The 26,522-nt window shown below is 37.5% G+C and overlaps 2 protein-coding genes and 1 non-coding gene across 3 annotated transcripts; 2 read left to right on the top strand and 1 right to left on the bottom strand.

Moving 5' to 3' along the window:
- Positions 1–1,163: 1,163 nt before the first annotated feature.
- Positions 1,164–8,776, top strand: LOC116135109 (ferrochelatase-2, chloroplastic-like). The gene is made up of 10 exons (XM_031420813.1): positions 1,164–1,501; positions 1,598–1,919; positions 2,774–2,917; positions 3,705–3,806; positions 4,522–4,625; positions 4,712–4,838; positions 6,650–6,802; positions 6,931–7,031; positions 7,200–7,401; positions 8,183–8,776. Exons 1-10 carry the CDS (start codon positions 1,410–1,412, stop codon positions 8,405–8,407), a joined length of 1,572 nt encoding a protein of 523 aa, XP_031276673.1. The 5' UTR covers positions 1,164–1,409; the 3' UTR covers positions 8,408–8,776.
- An 8,779-nt stretch (positions 8,777–17,555) lies between these two features.
- On the bottom strand, positions 17,556–25,042 carry LOC116135137. Its single transcript, XM_031420843.1, is given in 4 exon segments — positions 17,556–18,455; positions 18,753–19,461; positions 19,576–19,891; positions 24,997–25,042. Coding segments are annotated over 4 exon segments (1,971 nt in total).
- On the top strand, positions 22,330–22,435 carry LOC116135167. The gene has a single exon (XR_004128854.1). It is a non-coding gene; the product is annotated as a small nucleolar RNA R71 (small nucleolar RNA).
- Positions 25,043–26,522: the final 1,480 nt, after the last annotated feature.

Below are 26,522 nucleotides of genomic sequence, written 5' to 3' on the forward strand. Positions count from 1 at the left end.
TTGTCTTCAAGGTGTCAATTAGATCTCTCACAATCACTAGGACTTACTTTCTCTCACAAGAAAAGCTTAAAACCCTAAGAGTGAAACTCACTCTTTTACAATTCGAGATTTGATTAATACAATAGTAGAAACTCTCTCAATAGAATGAATGAACAAGTGTTTAGCTCAATATAACCCATTATACAAAGTATAAAAGTGATGTTGTTGCAAGGGTTTAAGGTTTGAGTGAGAAAGATTTGCAAATTGAAAGCTCTAAATCTCTTGAACAGTAGTGGTATGAAGTTTTCAAGTTCTAGAATGGCAAAAGTTCATTCAATATGATTTGGTTGGGTTTATATAGAGAATCCTTAAAAAAAATAGTTGTTATGCACAAAAATGAATTTTTCAATTCAGTCGTCTAGTGATCTCTTCGATCAAATTATTATTAATGTGTCGTTATAACTCCCAACTGACATTAGGTCAACCTAATGGTTTATTCGGTTGTCTTAACAAGCCATTTGGTCAACCTAATAGTCGTCCTTTTTTAACAAGACATTTTATAATGCTTTTGTCTAAATAGGACAACAATTAAATGGGTTAGACTGCAAGATTTTAAAACTTTTCTAAATACTGTTTAACCCCCAAAGTTTGGAATATGATATTTTAGGCCAACATTGAAAATCAACAGAAGAAAACTTATCCGATTGACCTAATGAGCTAAACTTTGAATATTTAAAACTTGATAGGTTGTTTAACCCCTTTAGTTTGAAAGTTGACATTTAGGCCCAAAAATTGAGAAATAAAAAAGACAAACTTTTTGAGAGGTTTCAAATGTAAATCAATTTTCTAACCAAGACTTATGTTTTTACAAGGAAATATACCTAAACTAAACTTAATTGAATTCCTCTAAGTTGTTCATCTAATTAGCTTTGTCCTTTTCCATTCTTAATAAACTTTTTGAATACATTGGGAGATTTCCTTGTAAATCTAAGTCCACACCACATGACGCTTAGGGGTTTTAATAAATTGATATTATAATTTTACATATTTTCTACTTTAATATACAGAAATGAATTTGTATAAAAAGTTGGTGGGATTAAATTATACAATGAGGTTATTGAAATTGCATTAGAGGACTGGAGAGGTCGAAGATATTAATTGTTCCATGAAAAAACGAAAAAGAAAAAGAAAGCAGATAAGAGAGAGATTTGGTTTGATAGAGTTCTCATGCGTCACTGTCTCCTCACACGCTTACTGCCTCTACTTCCTCCTCCACTTTCTTCTTCTATTTCCCAAAATATCGGAAACACAACTAACACCTAACACAAATTATTATTCACTTCAAATTCAAATTCAACCCATTCTCAGTCTCAGGTTGCCCTTAATTTCCTTCAATTTCATCTTTATCTCAGCCCACTCAAATAACGATAATGAGCACCCCCACTCCCTCTCCCTCTTCTTCTTGTTCCACTTCCTCCTCATTTCCCCCTCGTTGCTTCACTTCCCTTTCCCCCAACTCCAGGTATTTTTGTTTAATTCTTGTTTTATTTTTCTATATTCCACTAATTTATTTATTTGTTTAGAATTAATCTGGTTCATTCGATTCTAATGTTGATAGGGTTTTGCCACGGGTGACGTGTACCTCCCAAAGGATTTGCCTTAGTTCTTGTCTCTCAACAACAGCCAATAATGTAGTTTCTAAATATTCTTATGGGTGGTTTGAGACACAGCCTTTACTTTCTAAACCGCCACTCAGTAAATGCTTCTCTTCTTCTGTGGGAGTAGAAGCTTTGGTTACTTCCAAATCTCAGGATGTTTCAGCTGCTCCTGCGCCTCCTCGTATTGGTGACGACAAAATCGGCGTTTTGTTGCTCAATCTTGGAGGTCCCGAAACTCTCGAAGATGTCCAGCCTTTTCTGTTTAACCTTTTTGCTGATCCGGTAACATACACATTATGTTTTCCACGAAAGTTGAATATTCATTTAGTTATTGTTTTATTTAGATTTATTAAGTTGTGAATGTGGCATATATTTTTTTAGAACAAAATTTTAGTGTTCAGAGTTATATTTGAGTCTACAATCTCCCTAATGTTGTAACTTAGAGCCAGTGTCTTAATGTTGCCCCTATCAAAGTCGTGCAGCATGCCATTTTTAGTATTTGCCAGAAAAAAATGCACCGCTTGAGCATAATATCATTAATTATTTTAAGCTTCTAATTACAAGTTTGTCGGCAATTTCTATTGATACTAGCTTTACAAGTATTTGCCAGAAAAAAAATGCACGTGTAGATATTCTTTGGTTTTGATACAAAGATTAATGCTGGACTTACAAGGGTTGTTTATACCAGTTGAATTGGTTATAAATTTTTTATTTCTTTAATATATTGCATATACATGGATTAGTATTTTAGACCTTGGAAACTAGAACTACTCAATGTCGTGATATTTTATATTGTTATTTACTCCATATTTTAAGTAAATAGATCAAACTAAGTGGAGTAGAGGTGACTTTAATTCAATAAAGGAAGTCACAAAATGATTTTGTCTTCATTTATTTCAACAGCTTCTCCACTGGTAAATTCTCCAAACTAAAAGGTGAATAGATGTCAACTGATTTTTTCGTCACCACGCCTTTTTAGTATTTTTTTTATGTGTATATAAGTTGGGATGTGGGTGTGCCTAGTATGTTTAATTTTTAGCTGTTTGGCTTAAGATGAATCCATATGAAGCATTAGTTTAATCAAGAGTAAGTTTTCTTACATTGTTGTAGTCATTGTACTCATTTCATTGGAACAGGATATTATTAGACTTCCAAGGCTGTTTCGTTTTCTTCAAAAGCCATTGGCACAATTCATATCTGTTGTCAGGGCACCCAAGAGCAAAGAAGGATATGCCTCAATTGGTGGTGGCTCTCCGTTGCGGCGAATAACTGATGCACAGGCATGCCTTCTTTTTTTTTTTTAAATGAGCTGTATTTTCTTCATAACTTGAATGTTTTTATTGTTTGATATCTAGACCTTTATCAGTTTTGATTCATACACATGACTATGGATTAGAAAACCTAGTATTTATAGTTCATTGGAATGCTAAATATCAAAATAAGAGAAGAGTAGATGACTGTTTCAAAAATTTTCAATTTTTCATCAAAAAAGCTATCATCTTTATTGGTCTACGGATAAATATTTACTTTTGGTTTTGGTTTATGTTATATGCATTAAGGTCCTTGTGTTGTCTTGTATTTAGGCAAAACTTTTCTCATTTTTCATAATTATATGAGTGGAAGAAAAGGATTTATACTAGTACAAATATTTTGTGTGATTATTTTTGGTATTTTTATTTTGTTTTTGATCCTATGTCTGCAATGGTTGTTACCTGAAGAATTCAGAATATATTGATCAAAGAAGTTTAATAAGTTGCTATTTCTTAAGTTGTAAGTATCTAACAATGGATTATCTGGTACTTGGGCAAAAGTCATATGCATATGAGCTGAGGAAAAGCACTCAAGAAACTGATAACAGTTGAGATCGAAGGTTGGTTGAGTTGGTTTAAAAATATTGGGGAAGAATTTAGTTGAGTTGTGGTGCTATGACTGTTAGTTGGGAAATTTTTCATTGCTAGAGTAGCACAAACACACTCCATACAGAGCTTCCGTGTGAGAATGATGTCATTTTTGCTTTTTTCCTGTCTTGTCGTTCTCCTTTCATTGGCTATCCTTTTCTTTGTACAGGCTGAAGAATTGAGAAAATCCCTTTGGGAGAAGAACGTGCCAGCAAAGGTGTATGTTGGTATGCGTTATTGGCATCCATTTACGGAAGAAGCTATTGAACAGGTATCTTGTCATCTTTATGTATTTTCCTTTGAATTAATTTTTAATGTTTAATCTTTACGAAACTTCACTTCTGGATCTTGTTTTTCTGTCATGCTACTGCTACTTGTGGGTATGATGATTCTGAGTTTTTATTTTTCTTTCACTCATGAATATTTGTCATGAGCGGGTAACTACTAACTGGTGGTATATTGGTTGAACATTAATATAGCTTTTTAATGCAATGTCACCTGTTAACATTTGATCTAGCAAACAATGATACGGAGATTTGACGACAAATTTGTTTAGATTACTCTGCATTAGTTTTTTCAAGTGACTTCTGATTCGTTGTATACAAGTCTTGTTTTGAGTAAAGAAGTAAGTGTGCAATTATTGCCCTTTATTGTTGCTCTTAGGCTATGAATCTAAATTGTGTAGACTCAATGTTATTTCAGTTAACTTGAGTGTTTAAAATTAGTTCTCCCCGTAAATTATGTCAGCTTATTTTATCAGTTATTCTGCTTTGTTTGTCCTTTACCTAAACATTAATTTAATGGACAGAACTCAGCTTTTGTGTTGGTAATCAAGCTTTTGGTGTCTATTATAAATAATTAAAATAAAATAAAATAATCAAGCTTTTGGTCTAAGCTATCTGTCAATAGTTGAACTTTGTATATCAATTAAATTTCATAATCTGGCTACTGATTTTGTTTTTTATTTTATTTTTATTTATCTGTAGATTAAAAGAGATGGAATTACAAAGCTTGTTGTGCTTCCACTTTATCCGCAATTCTCAATATCAACTAGTGGTTCAAGCCTTCGACTCTTGGAGAGTATATTCCGGTGATGAATACAAGCCATTAGCATGTCATAATAATGTAACAATAGATTAACTAAAATTTCTGAATAAGTAATGGATTTGTTTACAGGGAGGACGAGTATCTAGTAAACATGCAGCACACAGTTATACCTTCATGGTATCAACGCGAGGGATACATCAAGGCCATGACAAATTTGATTGAGAAAGAGCTAGAAAACTTTGACTACCCTGAGAAGGTTCGTTCATTGGATAGATCCATCATCTCTCTCGATATAAATGTCTTATGATGAAGTAATCTGATATCCTGATATTCATAATATATATTCTATGTACTGTGAATGACAGGCATAATTACTTTTCTTTCTTGTGTAACTATACAAGATTTTTAAGTGAATTTCCAATACATTCATTATGCTTATAAAATTGAAATAAAAGGAAAGTCATCTAATGGAGTTTTCATTGAGAACATCCATATAGCTTCCTCCTAAAATTGGGGAACTGACATGGAAAGTATCAGGATTCACTGCTGTTCTATCAATTTTTCTTGAGTTACTGGGCTTCACTCCGTCTTGTTGACTATTTCATTGTAGGCTTTGATGGTCTGTTTACCATTGTTATGGTATCTATACTAAGAAAAGTGTCTATGGTACTCTTGGAAATATAAATTGTAAAGCGCTAGAATATTTGCTGGAAAACTGACTGATTGGACAGGAAAAATTTAATTTAGTTTGTACTATTCTGATTTCTTTGATTTATGTATTATATTCTCTAGAAGGATCTTGAGGTAAGAGAAGCATTGTTTGTTTGTCATTATGTCAATGTCTGTGTTGGGTAACTTCGGTTAATGTTTACATAGAGTATTCATGCATACTTTTGCTCCTAGCTGAAGATGGAAAAATAGAGATTGGCGTTATGTTAACTATGTATAGTAAGTTAATAGGATAGTATCTTTTTAAATTTTCAAGCCTTGATCTGCTTAAGCTTAAGCACAATATGTATATAAATTATCATCTGTTGCACCTTCAGATTTCCAGTAGCAGAGGTATTTTGAAAGGGCAGCATTTGAACTTATATGCCTGGCTTAGAACTGATAGGACCAGGACTTAAAGGCCAGCTTTTTCCTTATTGACCTGATTTGGATAATTTCTAGAAGGAACCATCTGGAGCTGGTAAGCTGAGAAACATGGAATCAAAAGACAAAAAGCAAAAATTATTAGAAATCGTATTTTGGGCCATTTACATATTGTTCATTCAAGATTAACTTGAAGCTGACTGGTAGCTAATAGAATCTGTGCTAATTTTATCCTACAAAGCTTTTGTAATCCTAGTTGACTTTCATGCTCATCTCTCATCTCTCTATCAAATTGACTTTCACAAATATAATGACTTTTGGGAATTTTTTATGGAGATTCTGTCACCATGTTTTTTTTTTTTTTTTTTTGATAATGGAAACAACCTTTAATGTTATCTTATTTTGGCTTGTCAAGTGCCTTATATAAGTCATTTTTGCTCAACATTTGGTAGAAAAGATTTGAATCTATCAGGTTCAATGAACGCTCCCCTCCATAGCTCTTCTGTTCTTTTGCCTTGGATTATGTGTGTTATGTGTATACAATTTTGTTTGTACTTATTACGTCTGCTTTGTCAATGTGTTTTCTAACTTTCTTTCCAATTTTTGGAATTGTAGAACTTCTCAAACTCCAATTATGTTAAAGTTTGTTTTTGGTCTAAAATATAGAAGAAAGTAACTATGATACACTACTCTTTGTATTCCTCTGTGTACTAGCCCTGTAAATGTTTGCTAGAACTCTTGATCTCTTGCAGCGGTCAATTGAGGAGCCTCTGGGATGACATTAAGTCAGGAAGTCATTGGCTAGTATTTTCTTAATAGATGTAATAAAATGTTTCTCTTGTATCAAACTTTGTCCTTATCAATTCCTTTTGTTGCTTTAGAAATGTCTCTTTTTTCATGTAAGTTCAAATATTTTGAATGATGCTTAATAATATTTGTATATTGTCCAGCACACTTATTTGAAAATGTTTATAGGTTATGATATTTTTTAGTGCACATGGTGTCCCGCTTGCATATGTGGAAGAGGCTGGTGATCCTTACAAGGCCGAGATGGAGGAATGTGTGGATTTAATAATGGAAGAATTAGAAAAGAGAAAGATAACCAATCCATACACTCTTGCATATCAGGTAATTTGTAGTTGTTAGATACACTTTTAATTCTTATCAACGGTATTAACTCTTTTGAATGTCATTTATGGTTTAAATTTCATTTATTATCATGGTGCTCTGTTGATAGTTAGCAAAATGTTTTACAGAGTAGAGTTGGGCCTGTGGAATGGTTGAGACCCTATACTGATGAAACAATCATTGAGTTAGGAAAAAAGGGAGTAAAAAATCTTTTAGCTGTCCCTATTAGGTAATGTTATTTCAATTATTGTAACTGTAATACCTGTTCTTTCTCATGGACTAGCTGTATATCTGTTGCATGTGGATAAACTTTTAGTTTCTTACCCTTATATTATAATTAAATTTTTGGTTTTTGAACTGGAAATATTTATCTTTTTGGTGTTTGTTTGATTTACAGTTTTGTCAGTGAGCATATTGAAACTTTAGAAGAAATTGATGTTGAGTACAAAGAGTTGGCTCTTGAGTCAGGTATAGAAAAATGGGGACGTGTCCCAGCATTAGGATGTGAACCTACCTTCATTTCAGACTTGGCTGATGCTGTGATTGAGAGTCTTCCTTATGTTGGGGCTATGGCTGTTTCAAATCTTGAGGCTCGACAGGTAGTCCTTATTGATTTTCTGCTAAATTTTTTTAATAACTAAAAGTTCTGTGCTGCTGCAGAGGCCTAAATGGCCCTACATATTCTTCCTGAAATGTGTAACCCTATAAAGTTAAAGGAAAAAGATATAATTATTAATATATTTTTAGTTCTAGCTTTGATATATTTTTTTAATACCTTTCTCCGTCCATGCCCAGTCTTCTGTGGAGGAAAAAGAATAGGGGTAAATCTCAGGAAGCATGACATGCTTTATTTTGTTATAGATGCTTTTTTTTTTTTCACTTTTTTTTTTTTTTTAAATAATCGTAGGATTTTGTGTTCTGTCTTATTGTTTTAATAATAATGAATTAGCATACCTAACTGCAATACTTTACAAGTTAATGTTGTACTTTCTGTATTCATTCTGCAATTTATTCTGCATTTTACCTGGTTTATTAAGTGGACTCTAAAGATAGAATAACATTTTCTGTTTTTCTAAACCCGTGAATTGACGAATCAAGAAATCTAAAATGATATATAGCTACTTTTAAGGAAGTTGAAATTTGGCCCTCTTGTCTAGCTTGTCTATGCATTTAGAAGTAATGACACTCTGTTGAATATTTGGTAGATAAGTTTCTCATGGAATAAAACAACCAGCACTTGGGAGAATATAGCATATCTTTTGTTGCATTTCTCAACACTTATGAATTGAGGATGGATAACCGTCTTTGAATATTCATGTATATGATGCTTCCTTTTGTACCATAAGCTTTGTGTGATAGAAAGTTTGGCATTTTCTGCAGTCTTTAGTTCCACTCGGCAGTGTAGAAGAGTTATTGGCAACATATGATTCAAAACGTACTGAGCTTCCTCCACCTGTGATAGTCTGGGAATGGGGTTGGACTAGAAGTGCCGAGACTTGGAATGGAAGAGCTGCTATGCTGGCAGTGCTTGTTCTGTTGGTCCTAGAAGTTACCACTGGAGAGGGGTTCCTGCATCAATGGGGCATTTTGCCTTTGTTTCGGTGAATAATATCTAACAATCTTTCTTTCCCACTCCTTAAGATCATTGAGTGTAAATTTTATGCATTCTATTAGCATTACTTTATATATGCATTACAACGAATATCAAAGCATCGCCAAGATCTACTGTGACTCTAAGATTGGATTTGCCTAATAGTATAGGCGCAAGTAGTGCAACGCCAATGCCTGTTGGTGGAAAGGAAAAAGAAATTGTAATGTCCGTACTTAATGCAAATGCTGTTCAAATGATAAATTTGTAAAAGTTTTGGCCTTTGTATTTGAATCTTGTATTTGTAGTTGAATGATGGGAGGCGAGGAGATTAAATGGTTGAAGTTTTGAGTTGGGTCATAAAATAGTATTTGACGTATTTTTCATTTTGTTTTTATGGACTGATTCAATTTATATTCTACCTCATCAAGGCCTAGTGATTTTATTCACTTGAATATGTAATTATCTAAAAGATCAGGATCTTTCTATTTAAATTTTTCATCCATTTATTTATTATAATCTAAAGTATACTATAAACTATTAATGAGTTATAAAACTCTACTTTTTGAACACTGGTTTTTAGCATTGGAATGAAATGAAGGGATATTTTAAGTTAAAACTTAAAAAGCATTTATTTTTAGGGAAATGAGAGTGGACACTGGACAGTGGAATAGAAAGAATTGTCCATCTCTCCCATTTGGTCTAGTGCTGCCCAAAATAGAGGAAACATGCCCTTGCCTTGTCATAAAATAATAATATCAAGTATTTATTATTTAAGTTTATCTTCTTATGGTTGCTTTAATTTCTAACAAAGATATTAGATAAAATTTTGCTTATAGTATGCATACATGTATATAAGGACTTTATCATAAAATATTAAATAAAAAGAAACTAAAAATACTGGATTTTGGGTTAAGAGACTTGAGCTTTTGGAGGAAATATGTAATACTTATAAATCACTTAAATTTAAAGAAATATTATAGTCACACAGTAATTCACAAATAACAAATCTACTTTCATATTTTAATAAAATAATAAGTAAAGAAATATTTTTGGGATAGATTTGGGCATCGTTTTGTTGATCCTATCTTACTAAACATTATTGGTCTTCTTTGATAAAAATATTAGACCAAAATCACTTTGGTATTTAAAGAGATCATAACTCAATCTTACAAACTTTCTCTTACAATTTCGACGTAACAATTCGCAATTGGTCAGTTCACAAGACGGAACCCGTTATTGGGCAGATGAGACTCATTGTTAGACAAGCGAAACTCATTACGAACTAACTAATTGCGAACTATTATGTTAGGGTTGTGAGAGAAAATTTATGAGATTGGGTTGTAAGTGTAGTATTACTCTTTGTTACTTTTGCAAATGGTTGTATGGGCCAAAAATCGTATTAGACCTGACAACGCCCAACATACAAGATATATAGATCACGGCCCAAGGCCTTAGCCCAATTCTGGTTGGGCTTACGCTTAAATCTACCTTGCCCACAACAGTTCGAAATAGGATGCAAAATCCTATTCTGTTTCCACTTCTATCAGGATCCTGTATTGTAATCATTAATGTTAAGCTTAACCCAATAAGGCAAGTAGATCCTATCTTTAACCCAATAAGGAAAGGATATCCTATCCCTTTCCTAAGAACGACTCATTTACCTAGTAGGACTCAAAGTCCTATTAGGATTCGAACCTGTTGGGTTTACTATATAAACAAGGGCAAACTCCTTCATTATTCATTCAGAAATCACCCGCAACACCTACTAGCTCCTAAGTTCTTGCTCCCAAGAACTGTCATATTATTCTAGTACTCTCCTTTTAACCCTCACTCAATAGCCTCTCTCAGCCTCGTTGACTTGAGCGTCGGAGTGTCTACGGTAGACACCACACTGGTGTCTATCTAGCCTTCACGTTCTCGTTTCTGTGTTCTTTGTGTAGGTCTATTAGATTGTCAATGGCTCGTATCGCATATGATAAGTCCCTTCTAATTTGACAGTAGATTTTACCGTCTACAGTTTGGTGCCCACTATAGGACCCTAACAATTAGCCGATTCGCAACGACCTGCTATCTTCGTTCTTTCCTCCATTCAGCTACCATGATGGACAACACCGAAACTCCCGCGTTCGATGTCGTAGCTCAAATTGCAACTCTCACCACACTGGTGTAAGAGAGCAACGAAAAAGTACCAGACCCTGGAAGCTCAAAATGCCGCCATCTGCGTAAAGAATCAAGCTCTCTAAGAAAAAGTAACCCAATTCTATTATTTAGATTGGTCCTTGAACTAGCATCATGCATCTTCCTCTTGGCTATCCATTCATCCCCGATAGCTATTCTCCACCCCAAACCATGGCACCCTCCTAGACCCCCATGTCCTAGTACGACCCCAACCACCTAACATCTATGGCTGAGTTAAGCCACGTTGGAAGCATTTAGCCTACCAGCCTCTCAACCACCGAAACGCACGCACAAGCTACCTTATCCCAACTAAACACCCCTTTCTCCCACAAACATACCCAGTACATTCAATGATCGACATTACTACCCAAACTGTCCCGCTTGGCTCCACTATACATGTCAACCGTAATGTCTTCCCCCAATTCCTTAGTAACCTCTACAACCCCATGCCAACTCCCCTTGAACAAACACTAACCATGAGGCTTACCGATATGGAGGCCATGATCCAACGCATCCCCGACGTACCTACACCCCTTAAGAAAAGCCAACCCCAAAGCTATGCAGATTCACCATTCATAGACACCATAGCCGTTATAGAGATGCCATGAAAATTCACCTTCCCTAACATGAGGCTCTATGACAGAACCACCGACCTAGACGACCACATAGCATCCTATAAGCAGTGTATGTTTGTCACAGCAATACCTGAAGACCTTCATGAAGCATGCATTTGCAAGAGCTCTGGCTCCAGCCTTGTGGGACCAACATTCTAGTTGTACACCAACCTCCCTAATAGCTCTATCGCATCCTTTGCCCAACTCACAGACACCTTCGTGGAATAGTTCGCCAACCGCAAAAAGCTAGAAAAGCTATCTGGCGACCTTTACTGGATTCACCAACATCACAAAGAACCCCTGTGGGAATATGTGGGGCACTTCAACCACGAAAAAATCTCTATCCCTTACTGCAATCAAGAGACCGTGGTGGATGCATTCAGGAAGGGACTGTTCCTTGATGATGAGATATACAAGGAACTCACCAAGTTCAATTGTAACACTATGGAAGATGTGCTGGCCCGCGCCTGGGTAGAAATAAGATGGGAGGAGAATGAGGCTCATCATGTAAAGGCAAGCAACACAAACGACCATCTTCCCTGCCGATCTAAGAGGCACCACGACTCTAGACAAGCCGAGTCATGCCGAGTCAAGAGGGGACCGACCCGTGACAATAGACGCCATCAAGATCAAGAGCGTCAATCGGCTTGGCACACTAATAGAGCACTCATCCAACCTAACAAGTATAAGATGTTAGATTACAATTTGAATATAGAACTCGCCAAAGTAGTGGCAATGATGAAGGAGATGGGGAAGGTAGTTAGGTGGCCGACAAAGTTGCCACACTCTAGGGCCAAGCGAGATACCATCAAGTGGTGTGAATTCCATGGAGACCATGGGCATGTCACTGCCGATTGCATCGCCCTCCGCTTGGAAGTTGTGAAACTACTAAAGAGGGGTCACCTCCAGGATTTCTTAATAGAGTGATGCGTGTTTCCTACAATATGCAAATGTAGCAAGTATACTAATCGCACAAGTAATATAATGATGAGTGAGTATCATTCCCACGAGGATTGTTAGCTAAGCACTAAGTTTCCTACTATTCTCAAGTTGGAGCAATCGATTTCTTTGGATTTATGGGAGATATTTCTAATTAAAACTGAACAATAAATTTTAAACTAAAACTAACGAAGAAACGCGAGATGAAAAACACGAATAGAAATTAATTCAAGTAAAATGGGTAGGTTTTGACTTCATTCGGATTTTATGGGTTAAACCTAAGAATTAAACTAAAATCATACTCATATGCATTGATTGTAAATCGAACTCTCCTAAGTGTTAAACATACCTTCTCAGGCTATGTTTCCCTACTCTTCCTTATCAACTTTCCGCACCCAACAATTTGAAAGTTAACAAATCCAAGTTAATTAAGCATAAGAATCCTAAAATGATTTCATTGATTTTTGAATCTATCTCTAGCATCCAATACTACAATGGTGATTACCCAAGAAGCCTAACATGATTAATTTCTCAATCTCACCATGTTCATCACATATAAGCATTAAAAATTCAGAGTAAACACACAATCCAAGCATAATCATATGAAAAGAGAATAATCAATCACTTAACCCATTAAAATCCAAACTACGATCAAAACCCTAACCCAAAATGGGTTAGTTCATGGCTAAATCAACAACACAAATGAAAGAAACAAAAATATTAAAGTTCAACATAATGAAAATAACATAAAAGATAAGAAATCTCCCCAAATGATGATTCCTCTGGTTTGAAATCGAATCTTAACCCTTGTTGAACCTCACAATCTCTCCAAAATAAACTCTCTATTCAAAAGTAAAATGCTGCCCTAAACCTATTCGACCTCCTCGGAAAAATGCTAAGTGTTTTCTTTTATACTTCGCCCAAATTTCCCAGAAAAACACGCACAAAGTAAAACTGTGCGTTTTACAAAACTGGAATTCACAACAGTCGCCGCGGCGAAGAAGAAACCTCGCCGCGCCAAGGAGAGAAGCATACATGTTCGTGTCTGGCGTACTTCGCCGATGCGAAGCTTCTTGAAAAGTTATGAAATTTCAGAACTGCCACTTTGCTTGCATCTTCGCTTGATTCTTCGATCTTCGGTGCTCTCCCTTGGAAGCGAGCTTCATATGCTTTATTCTGCTTTAGAACTCTCCCAACTTCTGAGATCCGTTTACTTCTGAGTTTAGAATTTCCAATTTTGTCCTTATTTGCTCAAAATGTCCGTTTTAACCTGAAACACGAAATGTAAAGATTTAAGCAACAATTCAGGTTAAAATGAACTAGAAAGTACCTGAAATCCGACTAAAAAGTCTAATGAAAACAGTATAATCCACGGATTATCAAATACCCCCAAACTAAACATATGCTCGTCCCCAAGCATACGGTACAAAACTAAAGGGAACAAAACAACAACTACGAACAAAAACACACAACACACACACACACACATCAAAACTGAAAAATGAACAAAAACCAACAAGACTCACATTCAACAAACGAATTGCCTAGAATTTACACAAGTCTCAAAAGTTGTTGAAAAATTATTATTAGGAAATGTTCAACACTCCAAGAAGTTATAAGCTATATCGACTAACTTCCTCAATCAGTCCACCAAGTATGTGATCCCACTTCAATCCACATTCCAACTTCCCGGATTATTTTATGTAGAAATGTGAAGTTTATCAAATGGTGGCAGACTCCATAAGCCTAAATATCGAACTACTCTCCACTAATGAGGACTAGACAAAGATAAGAATCAAAAGGTCTTTAAAAGCTTGTAACGTTAGTCTTAGGTAGTGGGTTCCAAGAAAAAGGATAGGAATAACAAAGTAAGAAAACTCGGTTTTCCTAATGCAAAAACTGAGATCAAATCGACTCCACTTCTTCTTAACCACCAATTGAAATGTCCACTAATTCGCAACCCTCGAACTTGTATTTTTCTTATTCCGGAAACCATAAATGCGGGGGAATTTCGTTTAAGGTGTACGTGGCGTTGTTATACCAAAGTTTGCCAAATACTGCCAGGCAGTTTTTAAGGCAGTTTCTGGTTTTCAGCCGGTATACCCTTAAACTAGGCAGAATTCATTTTTTTTTTTTTTTCTGAAAGAAACTCAACAATTCAATTGAATTGAGGTGACTACCTCTTTTATTATTATTTCTCTTCTCCCAACCCCCAAACTATTCGTTTGGCTCATTCTTACAACTCTTTCTTTTGCATTAGGACTGAATTCTCCTAAGGGTACGATAAAGTGTTTAGGGTATAAGGATTGGACAATTTTGTTGTTTTCCAAGGAAAATAAAGCAATAAAATTTAAACAGCTCAAATGGGTGACTAGGGACAATTTCATTCATGGGTCGGTTAGAAAGGCTCAAACATTTCGAAAAATGCCTAAATCATCTTCTCAACCTTGTCTAATCCTAGAATTTCGCCTCAAGCACTTCTCTACTAGGTTCTAGAGTCCACCAACATTATCAAACTTCACCTAACCACATAAAATGAATTTAAGTATGCCGAAATAAATGAAAATTGTGGCTAAACCACTCAACAAACCTCAATCGAAATCTAGTCAATAATAAAAACTTGAAGCAATGCCTAACATTTCTCAACAATAAAATTTCAACAGCCTATTCTCATCATTGATTTATACAATTCATCATCGACAAAACAATCAAACTCAAGAAATTATTATTATTATTTTTTTTTCGTTTAAGGTGTACGTGGCGTTGTTATACCAAAGGTTGCCAAGTACTGCTAGGCAGTTTTTAAGGCAGGTTCTGGTTTCCAGCCAATATACCCTTAAACTAGGTTTTATTTCTATTTCCTACCCCCAAACTAAACATGACATTGTCCCCAATGTTCCATTACGCATAAATCAGGAATAGAAAATCAAAAAGAACAAAGGTACGAGAAAACTCCCTGGTCAATCCGTGAAGTGTCGCTCCACAATGCACACCCGGTCTCGGACTTTTCATCTCCCATAATATGTCAAAACAATTGAAACTGTGGTGTCTCTTGTGTTAGCAAAAACTCACAAACTAACTTGAAAATATTACAACCTAATCTCGTCTTGCAACAACTACAAATTAAAAGAAACAACTAAAACAACTAACCAAAATCCAAAACAGAAATAAAACTGAGTTTAATGTTTAAACCGAACAACAAAATAAAAAAAAAAAAAAACATAAAAAAAAACAAAAATAGGTGCTCCAGCTCATTCTTCTTCTTCCTCTTCTTCCTCATCTTCTTCATCTTCCTCATCTTCCTCGAAGCCCATCCACACATCTAAGTCCCAGTCGGCCCATTGGTATGCTGAAGTGTCAACGTTGAGCTCTTTAAAGCTATTCTTCTACATCTCATACATCATGTGGGTCTGCTCAACCAACCAATCCTGACGATATACCATCCGTTGCATCATCCCCATCATCTGCTGTGTCATCTCTTTCTGAGTAGCTGTGGAGCTGGAGGATGTGACAAAGCCTTGTGTGGTTCTCTACCTTTTTGCCCCTACTCTTGATTGTGCAGTTTTTGGACGGTCAAGGTGCTTCCTATAATACTCTGAGTCTAAAACTGGGGCAGCATGAATATGGTGCTCATCATCCTGAACCTCGACTCCCTCTCTAACGCATAAGGTTGTGATGAGATGTGGGAAACCGTAACTTGTTCGCCCTGCTTTGGAGGCTAGCTTAATGCTGTTCCAGATCATGTCTCCCACATCGATTCTCTTCCCTATGGCAATAGAGTAAAGCAATACTGCCTTCTCGTGAGTAACTGTGCTATAGTGTGATTCTGGCATCAATTTTGCACTGACAAAATATTGCCACAGTCGAGCCATCGGTGTCAACTGAGTTCCCTTGAGAGTCTTCTTCTGTTTCTTCGATACTGCCCAATCTGCATCCAGTTTTGCAATGACCAGAAGGATGATACTGTCATCAAACCGTGATCTCTTAAACTGTACGTACTCATCCTGGAAAATTTCAGTTAGGTTATAGAACTCATTGATCACCCTTTCCGTAAATGGCATGTCAACCCCTCTTACAAAACCTGTACCTTCCTGACAATCCGGGCGATTGGCATAGAACTCCCTTACTAGCGGTTCTACAGCCGGTTGTGCAGGAGCACTCATAAACATCTCCCAACGTCTCCCTCTACTCCAGTCCAAGGACTGACTCACGGTTAATCCGCGTTTAGGAATAATACCCTTATCCTTTTGGATTGCCTCCTCATACCGTTTACGGGCTTGATCATTAACAAAACGATTGTTAACATTCTTTCCTTTGGCCTTACCCTTACCCTTGTATGGATGCTTAATTTTGGCAGGCATTGTTCACAATTTCAGTTCACTCAAAAATTATTTCCCAACAATTCAAACCTAATTGTTCTACACAACCAATTCAAACCTGCAAAAACAAACAACACTTCCAAAAATTTGCGCTTTACCCCCAAACTACAAAATTTTCAAATCCACACAAACACTTCAATTTTTCAAAAACCCACACTCCTCACAATCACCCAAAGCACGAACTACTATTCCTCTAACAAAATCAATACTCAAAATCACCCAAATTCCACAACTTAATCGCAACAAAAATTTTCAGATCTACAATTAAAAACTTGAAATTGTGCAATAAAAAGCTTTGGGTATTCGAGATCTTACCAATATGAATGAGTATTCGTCACCAATTGAACCAGAAACAGCCCATATTGAAAAGCCCCAAATTTTTTATCCAAAAATTTTCGTGAAATTTTTGCGAAAATTGTTGTTGAAATGGGTTGTTTTGGTGTTTAGGAATGTTAGGGAGTAAGAATTTTGGTTGGAAAAGCACTAGGAAGGCAAAAGATTGAATTTTGAAAATTTTTCTCTCAAGTGAAAATGAAAAATTGCGTGAAGAATGAAAAAGAAGAGTGGGTATTTATAGAAAAGTTTTGTCGCCGCGGCTAAGAACGAGCTTCGCCGCGGCGACGTTCTTCGTGCATGAACCCTAAAAATTTCCCAGGTTTACCGAGGCAACTCACCTCCGCGAAGAATTTTCTTCGCCACGGCAACAATGCCTTAGAAATTTTTCCAAAAATTTATCATTCTTTCTTCGCCGCGGCGACGACAATTCCTTCGCCGGGGCGAAAACATCTGGGAGCCAACCTTTTTGTTTCGATTGCTTCGTCGTAGCGAAGAAAACTTCTTCGCCCCGACGAAGTATTCAGCAATTTGTGTCCTCTCCTTCTCTGAAAATTTCACCTGAAACACCCATAAACACACACATTAAATATCATACAAACTCATAATGAATTCAAACAAATTCCAACAACAAAAATGAAAAACAAACAAGTAAAAACACTTGGGTTGCCTCCCAAGAAACGCTTGTTTATAGTCGATAGCTCGACTCTCTCAATCCTTCAGGTTGGGATGTCAAGCCGGATTGGGATGGATTTGCAACTTATCATCCCAACTATGTTGGGCTTCAATCTCTGTCCATTTACTGTAAAGGTGCCCTTTTCTTCATGTGACACTTCCACCGCTTCGTATGGATGAACTCTTGTCACTGTGAACGGTCCGAACCATCTAGACTTCAGTTTTCTAGGAAAAAGCCTGAGTCTAGAATTGAACAACAACACCTTCTGCCCTACTTCAAAGTCCTTCTTCCAGATATGCTTGTCATGCCACCTTTTTGTCTTCTCCTTGTAAATCCGGGCATTCTCGTATGAATCGAGAGGAAACTCATCGAGTTTGTTCAAAGTCAATATCCTTTCTTCTCCAACAGCTTTCAAGTCCATGTTTAGCTGCTTGACTGCCCAATATGCTTTATGCTCGAGTTCTACGGGCAAGTGGCATGCTTTCCCATAAACCATCCTAAATGGAGACATACCGATCGGAGTCTTAAAAGCGGTTCGGTATGCCCAAAGCGCATCATCCAGCTTCCGTGACCAATCTTTCCTAGATGCATTAACTGTCTTTTCTAAAATCCCCTTTAGTTCTCTATTCGACAGTTCCACTTGCCCGCTTGTTTGTAGATGGTAAGGTGTTGCAACTCTATGTGTCATTCCATACTTACTCAACAGTGCATCCATTTGCCTATTGCAAAAGTGAGATCCTCCATCACTAATGATTGCCCGTGGTACCCCAAACCTTGAGAAAATATTCTTTCTCACAAACTTAATCACTACCCTAGCATCATTAGTCAACAATGCAACTGCCTCAACCCACTTCAACACGTAATCCACCGCTACCAATATATATGTGTTCCCAAAAGAACTTGGGAAGGGACCCATGAAATCAATCCCCCACACATAAAAAAGTTCAACCACCAGGATGTTGTTCAATGGCATCTCATCTCTTTTTTAAATGTTACCCATCCGTTGACATTGGTCACACTCTTGAATCATCTGGAAGGAATCCTTAAAGAGGGTTGGCCAATAAAACCCCGATTGTAAAACCTTGGTTGCTGTTCTAGCTCCTCCAAAATGGCCACCTACTTCCTTCTCGTGACAATGCTGTAAAATGCTTTCCATCTCTTCTTCTGGGACACATGTCCGTATCATTTGATCAGCACAATATCTGTAAAGAAACGGCTCTTCCCAATAATAATACTTCAAATCTGAGAAGAATTTTCTCTTTTGTTGGTATGTCATACCACTTGGGAGCACCCTTGATGACAAATAGTTTGCAAAATCCGCATACCATGGTGCTTCCTCCACTCTCTTCAATTTCTCATCTGGAAATGTTTCTCTAATTGGCATTTCCTCCTCGTTTCCCTTGATTGGTCTCTCAATCCTCGACAAGTGATCAGCCACCACATTTTTTGACCCCTTATTGTCTCAAATTTCCAACTCAAACTCCTGAAGTAGTAAAATCCAGCGTATCAGCCGAGGTTTTGCTTCTTGCTTTGCCAATAGGTGCCTGAGTGCTGAATGGTCCGTGTAGACGATCACCTTTGCACCTAACAAATAAGAACAAAACTTGTCAAAAGCAAAAACTACAGCCAACAGTTCTTTTTCAGTGGTGGTGTAAATCAATTGTGCATCAACGAGTGTTTTGCTAGCATACTGAATTACATGCAACACTTTGTTTTTCCTTTGTCCTAAAACTACCCCTAAAGCAAAATCACTAGCATCACACATCAATTCGAAGGGTAGTCCCCAATCGGGAACTGCAATAATAGGTACAGATACTAATAATTTTTTTAGAGTTAGAAAGGCATGCATGCAATCATCGTTAAAGTAAAAAACAACATCTTTATTTAACAAATTGCAGAGGGGTTTAGAAATCTTAGAAAAATCCTTTATGAAGCGTCTGTAAAACCCCGCATGCCCCAAGAAACTTCAGACTGCTTTGACATTTGATGGTGGTGGTAACTTCTCAATCACTTTCGTCTTTGCTCGATCAACTTCTATTCTATCCTTGGAGATCCTATGCCCGAGCACTATTCCCTCTTGGACCAAGAAGTGACACTTCTCCCAATTGACCACCAAGTTCGTCTCCTTACATCGCTACAAAACAAAAGAGAGATTAGTTAGACAGCTATCAAATGATGAACCGAAAACTGAGAAGTCATCCTTGAAGACTTCTATAAACCGTTCCACTATGTCTCCAAAGATTGACATCATGCATCTTTGGAATGTTGCTGGTGCATTGCATAACCCAAAATGCATTCTTCGGTAAGCAAAGGTGCCGTAGGGGTAAGTGAAGGTAGTCTTTTCTTGATCCTCAAGAGCGATGACAATCTGGTTATATCCTGAAAACCCATCCAGGAAATAGTAATAGGCATGTCCTGCCAACCTCTCCAACATCTGATCAATGAAAGGTAAAGGAAAATGATCCTTCCTTGTCGCCTCATTCAATTTACGGTAATCAATGCATACTCTCCAGCCCGTCACCGTCCTTGTTGGTATCAACTCATTACTCCCACCGTGATACCTCCCTTCTTCGGAACCACTTGTACTGGGCTCACCCATGGGCTATCAGAAATAGGATAAATAATCCCCGCATCTAAGAGTTTCACCACGTCCTTTCTCACCACTTCCTTCATCGAAGGATTCAATCTCCGCTGTGGTTGCACCCTAGGCTTAAAATCATCCTCCATGAGTATCTTATGCATGCAAAATGATGGCGAGATTCCTCTAATGTCCGAGATGGTCCATCCAATTGCTAGTTTATGTTCCCTCAACACCCTAATCAACCACTCTTCCTCTAATTTACTCAAACCTGAACTAATAATCACTGAAAAAGTTTTTCAGTCTCCAAGATAAACATATTTGAGGTGCGAAGGTAAAGGTTTCAATTCAAGCTTTAGAGGTTCTTCATTTTTTTCCTTCTCCTTCTCTTTATCAAAATCAAACTCCTCAAATTCTACATTTTGACTCTCATCAATCGGTTGAAGTGCTTCTAACATCCTAGCACAATCATTACTCGCCGACTCTTCTACCTCTACTGTTTTTGATTTGGCTATACACGCTTCTAGAGGTAATTGTGGGTTGTTTTCTTCCATCGATTCCTCAACCAATTTGTCCACCACATCGACACTAAAACATGAATCCATTTCAGCTGGAAACTTCATCGCCTCAAAGACAATGAAAGTTACTGTTTCATCTTGAACTCTCAACAGTAACTTTCCTTCCTGCACATCAATAAGTGCTCTCCTCGTGGCCAAGAATGGTCGGCCCAAAATCAGAGGAATTTCCTTATCCTCTTCCATGTCCAACACCACAAAATCTGCTGGAAAAATTATCTTGCCCACCTTTACCAATACATCCTCTACTATCCGCCTCGGGTGTTTTATTGACCTATCTGCTAGTTGCAATGACATGGTCGTTGGCTTCAATTCACTAATCCCTAATCTCCTGAAAACAGAAAAGGGCATCAAATTAATACTAGCTCCTAGATCACACAAAACACGATCAAATGTAATATCTCCTATAATACAAGGAATAGTAAAACTCCCTGGATCTTTGAGCTTTGGAGGTAACTTTTTCTGGAGGATGGCACTACACTCCTCCGTGAGCATCACCGTTTCCTCATCGTCTAACTTCCTTTTGTTCGATAAAATTTCCTTAAGGAACTTCGCATAACTCGGCATCTGCTGCAATGCATCTGCAAAAGGAATGTTAATATGCAATTTTTTAAAAATTTCAATAAACTTTGAAAATTGCTTATCTTAATTCTTTTTCTTCAATCTCTGAGGAAAAGGAACGGGTGGAGTGTGATGTGCCAACTCTGGTGGTATCTCGGGAAATGGCAATTTCTCCTTGTTCTTTTGCCTTTCATCCTTTTTCTTTTTCTCTTCCTCCAACCCACTTGGTTTCTCTTCAGCAATAATCTCTTCATCAACTTCCTCATCCGAATCTTCCTTTTCGGTTTGCTCAACCTCCTTGGTAGCTTGCTCTACCTCTTCCAAAACTGTCCCACTTCTCAAAATTATGGCATTTGCTTGCTCACGTGGGTTAGTCACCGTGTTGCTTGGTAAAGAACCTTGAGGTCTCTCATTTAGTTTCTCGGCCAATTGGCCCATCTGTACCTCAAGATTCCGAATGGATACCCCTTGATTTCTAAAATTCGTCCTCATCTCATTCATGAATCCCGTGGTCTCTTGCATAAATTTCCCAAACATATCTTCCAACTTTGTCACTCTTTGATCTCCTGGTTGATTATTCACCCCTGGTTGGTTATTTGGAACTGTCCTCTGGTTCCATTGATTATTTTGCTGGTTCTGATTTCCCCACACCAGATTTGGATGATTTCTCCACCCCGGATTATATGTGTTGGTGTATGGGTTGTTTGGTTATCTCTGATTTCCTGCCAAGTAATTCACTTGCTCCGTTGATAAAGATGACGAAGCAAATTTGTTCCCAACTTGACACTCACTGCTCACATGGTTTCCTGCACAAAATTCACACATTAGTTGAGGTGCTTGTATAGAGTTCCAACTATTTCTGAAGTGCCGTGAGTTGGGCTGAGATGGCTGTAAAGGCATCAACTTCATGAAGACCCGAAGATTTCCTTGTTGTTGCTCTCTCATTTGGTCTTTGGTAGTTGTTGCTTGCCAAAACCTCAAGCAACTCATAGGCCTCTTCTGGTGTGTTATTTTGCAGGGCCCCTCCTGAAGCTGCATCCACCATGGTTTGCACACTACCCATCAATCCATTGTAGAATGTTTGGACTTGAAGCCAAACTGGCAAGCCATGGTGTGAGCATTTCCTCATTAACTCCTTGTATCTCTCCCAAGCCTCATACAATGACTCAGACTCATCTTGTAGAATGATGTGATATCATTTCTTAATTTTGCTGATTTTGCTGGGGGGAAGAACTTAGTAAGGAATTTTTGTGCTAGATCATTCCAAGTTGTGATAGTTCCCGGTGGTAGTGCCATTAACCACCCTTTGGCTTTATCCCCCAATGAAAATGGGAATAACCTCAACCTAATAGCATCGTCCGACACTCCGTTCGACTTGAAGGTGTCACAAATTTCCAAGAAATTTGTAATATGCTGATTCGGATCTTTCTTCGAATCACCATTAAATCTAATCGACTGTTGGATCATCTGGATGATTGCCGGCTTGATCTCGAAGTTGTTGGCTTGCACCGTAGGTCTAGTAATACTCGACCCACTACCATTCACTGTGGGAACTGAAAATTCTCTCAGTGTCATGTTTTCTGGTTCTTCCATTTCAACAACTATTACTTCTGCTTCAACAACTATATCCTCTCTTTCTCTTCTCTCTCTATTACGTCGTCTGACAGTTCTCTCAATCTAAAGATCAACAGGAACCACTAGTTGACGTCTCACTCTTCGCATAAACTGCAAAAACAAAAATGAAGGAAAGTGAGACCACAAACCAACTGAAAATTAAAAACAAAATAAAAACTCCAATCTAGCTAATTATAGAAAGACTCAATGTTAACTTAAAACAGTCCCCGGCAACGGCGGCAAAAACTTGATGCGTGTTTCCTACAACATGCAAATGTAGCAAGTATACTAATCACACAAGTAATATAATGATGAGTGAGTATCGTTCCCATGAGGATTGTTAGCTAAGCACTAAGTTTCCTACTATTCTCAAGTTGGAGCAATCGATTTCTTTGGATTTATGGGAGCTATTTCTAATTAAAACTTAACAATAAATTTTAAACTAAAATTAACGAAGAAACGCGAGATGAAAAACACGGATAGAAATTAATTCAAGTAAAATGGGTAGGGTTTTGACTTCATTCGGATTTTATGGGTTAAACCTAAGAATTAAACTAAAATCATACTCATATGCATTGATTGTAAATCGAACTCTCCTAAGTGTTAAACATACCTTCTCAGGCTATGTTTCCCTACCCTTCCTTATCAACTTTCCGCACCCAACAATTTGAAAGTTAACAAATCCAAGTTCATTAAGCATAAGAATCCTAAAATGATTTCATTGACTTTTGAATCTATCTCTAGCATCCAATACTACAATGGTGATTACCCAAGAAGCCTAACATGATTTATTTCTCAATCTCACCATGTTCATCACATATAAGCATTAAAAATTCAGAGTAAACACACAATCCAAGCATAATCATATGAAAAGAGAATAATCAATCACTTAACCCATTAAAATCCAAACTACAATCAAAACCCTAACCCAAAATGGGTTAGTTCATGGCTAAATCAACAACACAAATGAAAGAAACAAAAATATTAAAGTTCAACATAATGAAAATAACATAAAAGATAAGAAATCTCCCCAAATGATGATTCCTCTGGTTTGAAATCGAATCTTAACCCTTATTGAACCTCACAATCTCTCCAAAATAAACTCTCTATTCAAAAGTAAAATGCTGCCCTAAACCTATTCAACCTCCTCGGAAAAATGCTAAGTGTTTCCTTTTATACTTCGTCCAAATTTCCCAGAAAAACATGCACAAAGTAAAACTGTGTGTTTTACAAAATTGAAATTCACGACAGTCGCCGAGGCGAAGAAGAAACCTTGCCGCGGCGAAGAGAGAAGCAAACATGTTCGTGTCTGGCGTACTTCGCCGCGGCGAAGCTTCTTGAAAAGTTATGAAATTACAGAACTGCCACTCAGCTTGCATCTTCGCTTGATTCTTCGATCTTCGGTGCTCTCCCTTGGAAGCGAGCTTCATATGCTTTATTCTGCTTTAGAACTCTCCCAACTTCTGAGATCTGCTTACTTCTGAGTTTAGAATTTCCAATTTTGTCCTTATTTACACAAAATGTTTGTTTTAACCTGAAACACGAAATGTAAAGATTTAAGCAACAATTCAGGTTAAAATGAACTAGAAAGTACTTGAAATCCGACTAAAAAGTCTAATGAAAACAGTATAATCCACGGATTATCATAGAGAAAGGGAGGGCCACCTATGCAGGTAAAAGCCCTCAAGTGACACCGCAATTAAAAGCGCCACCCACTGACGCGATGTGCAACATGATATCAATATCCAAGATAAGCGAAGTGAGTTACTCCTCGGCCAAGCGCCATGTAAGAGCCGTAGCAAGGCCTGAACACCACCCTCCACGACCTTGCGTTCAAAAGCCAACGAATCTAGCTATTGAATTCGTTGATAACAAGACAACATTGCTCATGAACCCTCATTATGATGCGCTCGTCATCATATTACAGATCACCAACATCCTAGTAAAAAGAATCCTCATGGACCTCGGCTTCTCAACAAACATTATGTTCCTCGATGCCTAAAAAGTCATGGGACTAGAGGAATCTAACATAAATCGATGATCCACTCTACTCGTTATTTTCAGTTCAGAACAGAAGTACACTATGGGGGAGATAGCTCTGCCAGTCTATGCTGAGGGAATTAATCTCCAAACCACCTTCATGATAGTGGACGTACCTTCTCCGTACAATGTAATATTGGGCCAACCATGGATCCACGACATGTAGTCTATTCCATCCACCTTTTACTAGACCATCTGGTTCCCACCAAGTAGGGCATTAAGGAGATAAAAGAGGATCAAAAAGCATCAAGATACTACTATCAGAAAACCTTCAAAACTAAGCAGGGGAATATGTAGCAATTACAGACCCACACGGTTGGAGGAGCTGAGCGGGACAGACCGACAGTTGAAGAGTTGGACGAAGTGTAGTTGCACCCAGATCTCCCAGACTGTAAGACTTAAATAGGGGCACAACTCCGACCTGATATCCAAAAAAAGCTAGCAGACTTCTTTAAATAGAACTAGGATTGTTTCACTTGGTCCCACGCCGATATGATGGAAATCAATCCTGAGGCTATCGTCCATTAGCTAAACGCCAACCTAGATCACCCCCCTGTGAAATAGAAGAGAAGGAAATTCGCCTTTAAAGGGAACAAGGTGATTAATGAGAAGGTAAAGAAGCTGTTAGGTAACGACTCGGTTTGGGAGATTCACTATCCAGACTAGTTGACAGATGTGGTGGCTATCAAAAAGATGAACGGGAAACAGAGAGTCTGCATTGACTTCACCGACCTAAATAAGGCCTGCCCAAAAGACATTTTCCCTCTCCCCCACATAGATATGTCAGTGAATGCGATCGTTGGGGACGAGCTACTAAGCTTCATAGACGCCTTTTCAAGCTATAATCAGATACTGATGCATCCGGATGACCAAGAAAATACTACCTTCATCACCGAGAGAGGAATCTACTGTTATAAGTAATGCCATTCGACTTGAAGAACATTAGCGCCACCTACTAACGCCTTGTGAACAAGATATTTGCCAATTTGCTAGAGGACTTTATGGAAGTATACATCGATGACATGTTGGTGAAATCCCTGATCGCCGAGCAACACCTTGACCACCTTAGACAAGCCTTTGAGGTGCTACAGAAATACAACATGAAGCTGAACCTAGGCAAGTGCTCCTTCGATGTCTCGTCCGAAAAATTCCTCTACTACATGGTGACACAGCATGGGATCAAAGCCAACCCATATCAAATCAAGGCGGTCTTGAACATCCCATCTCCTACATGCATCAAAGATGTTCAATGCCTCTAAAGAAGAATAGCCGCACTGACTCGATTCATCTCTAAGTCGACGAAGAAGTGCCACATTTTCTTTACTTCCCTAAAAAAGTCTAAGAAGTTTGAGTGGACCCCAATGTGTGAAGAAGCATTGACTCACCTAAAAAGGTATCTAACATCACCCCCTTTACTTTCCAAATTGAAAACAAAGGAATGACTCTTCACCTACCTAGCCATGTTAGAATGTGCCATCTCTGCTGTGTTAGAGTAGGTGCCTTAGAGCTAATCAATTATTGTAAAATTAACTCTTTGTAATAATGTTCATTAATCCATAAAAGGCTTTTTATTCTATATCATGTAGATCATAACTATATGTATTGATATATGTCCTTAAGATGGTAGAACCTTGACGAGGGT

Source organism: Pistacia vera, unplaced genomic scaffold (genome assembly GCF_008641045.1).
Source record: "Pistacia vera cultivar Batoury unplaced genomic scaffold, PisVer_v2 Contig294, whole genome shotgun sequence".
Lineage (NCBI taxonomy): Eukaryota > Viridiplantae > Streptophyta > Magnoliopsida > Sapindales > Anacardiaceae > Pistacia > Pistacia vera.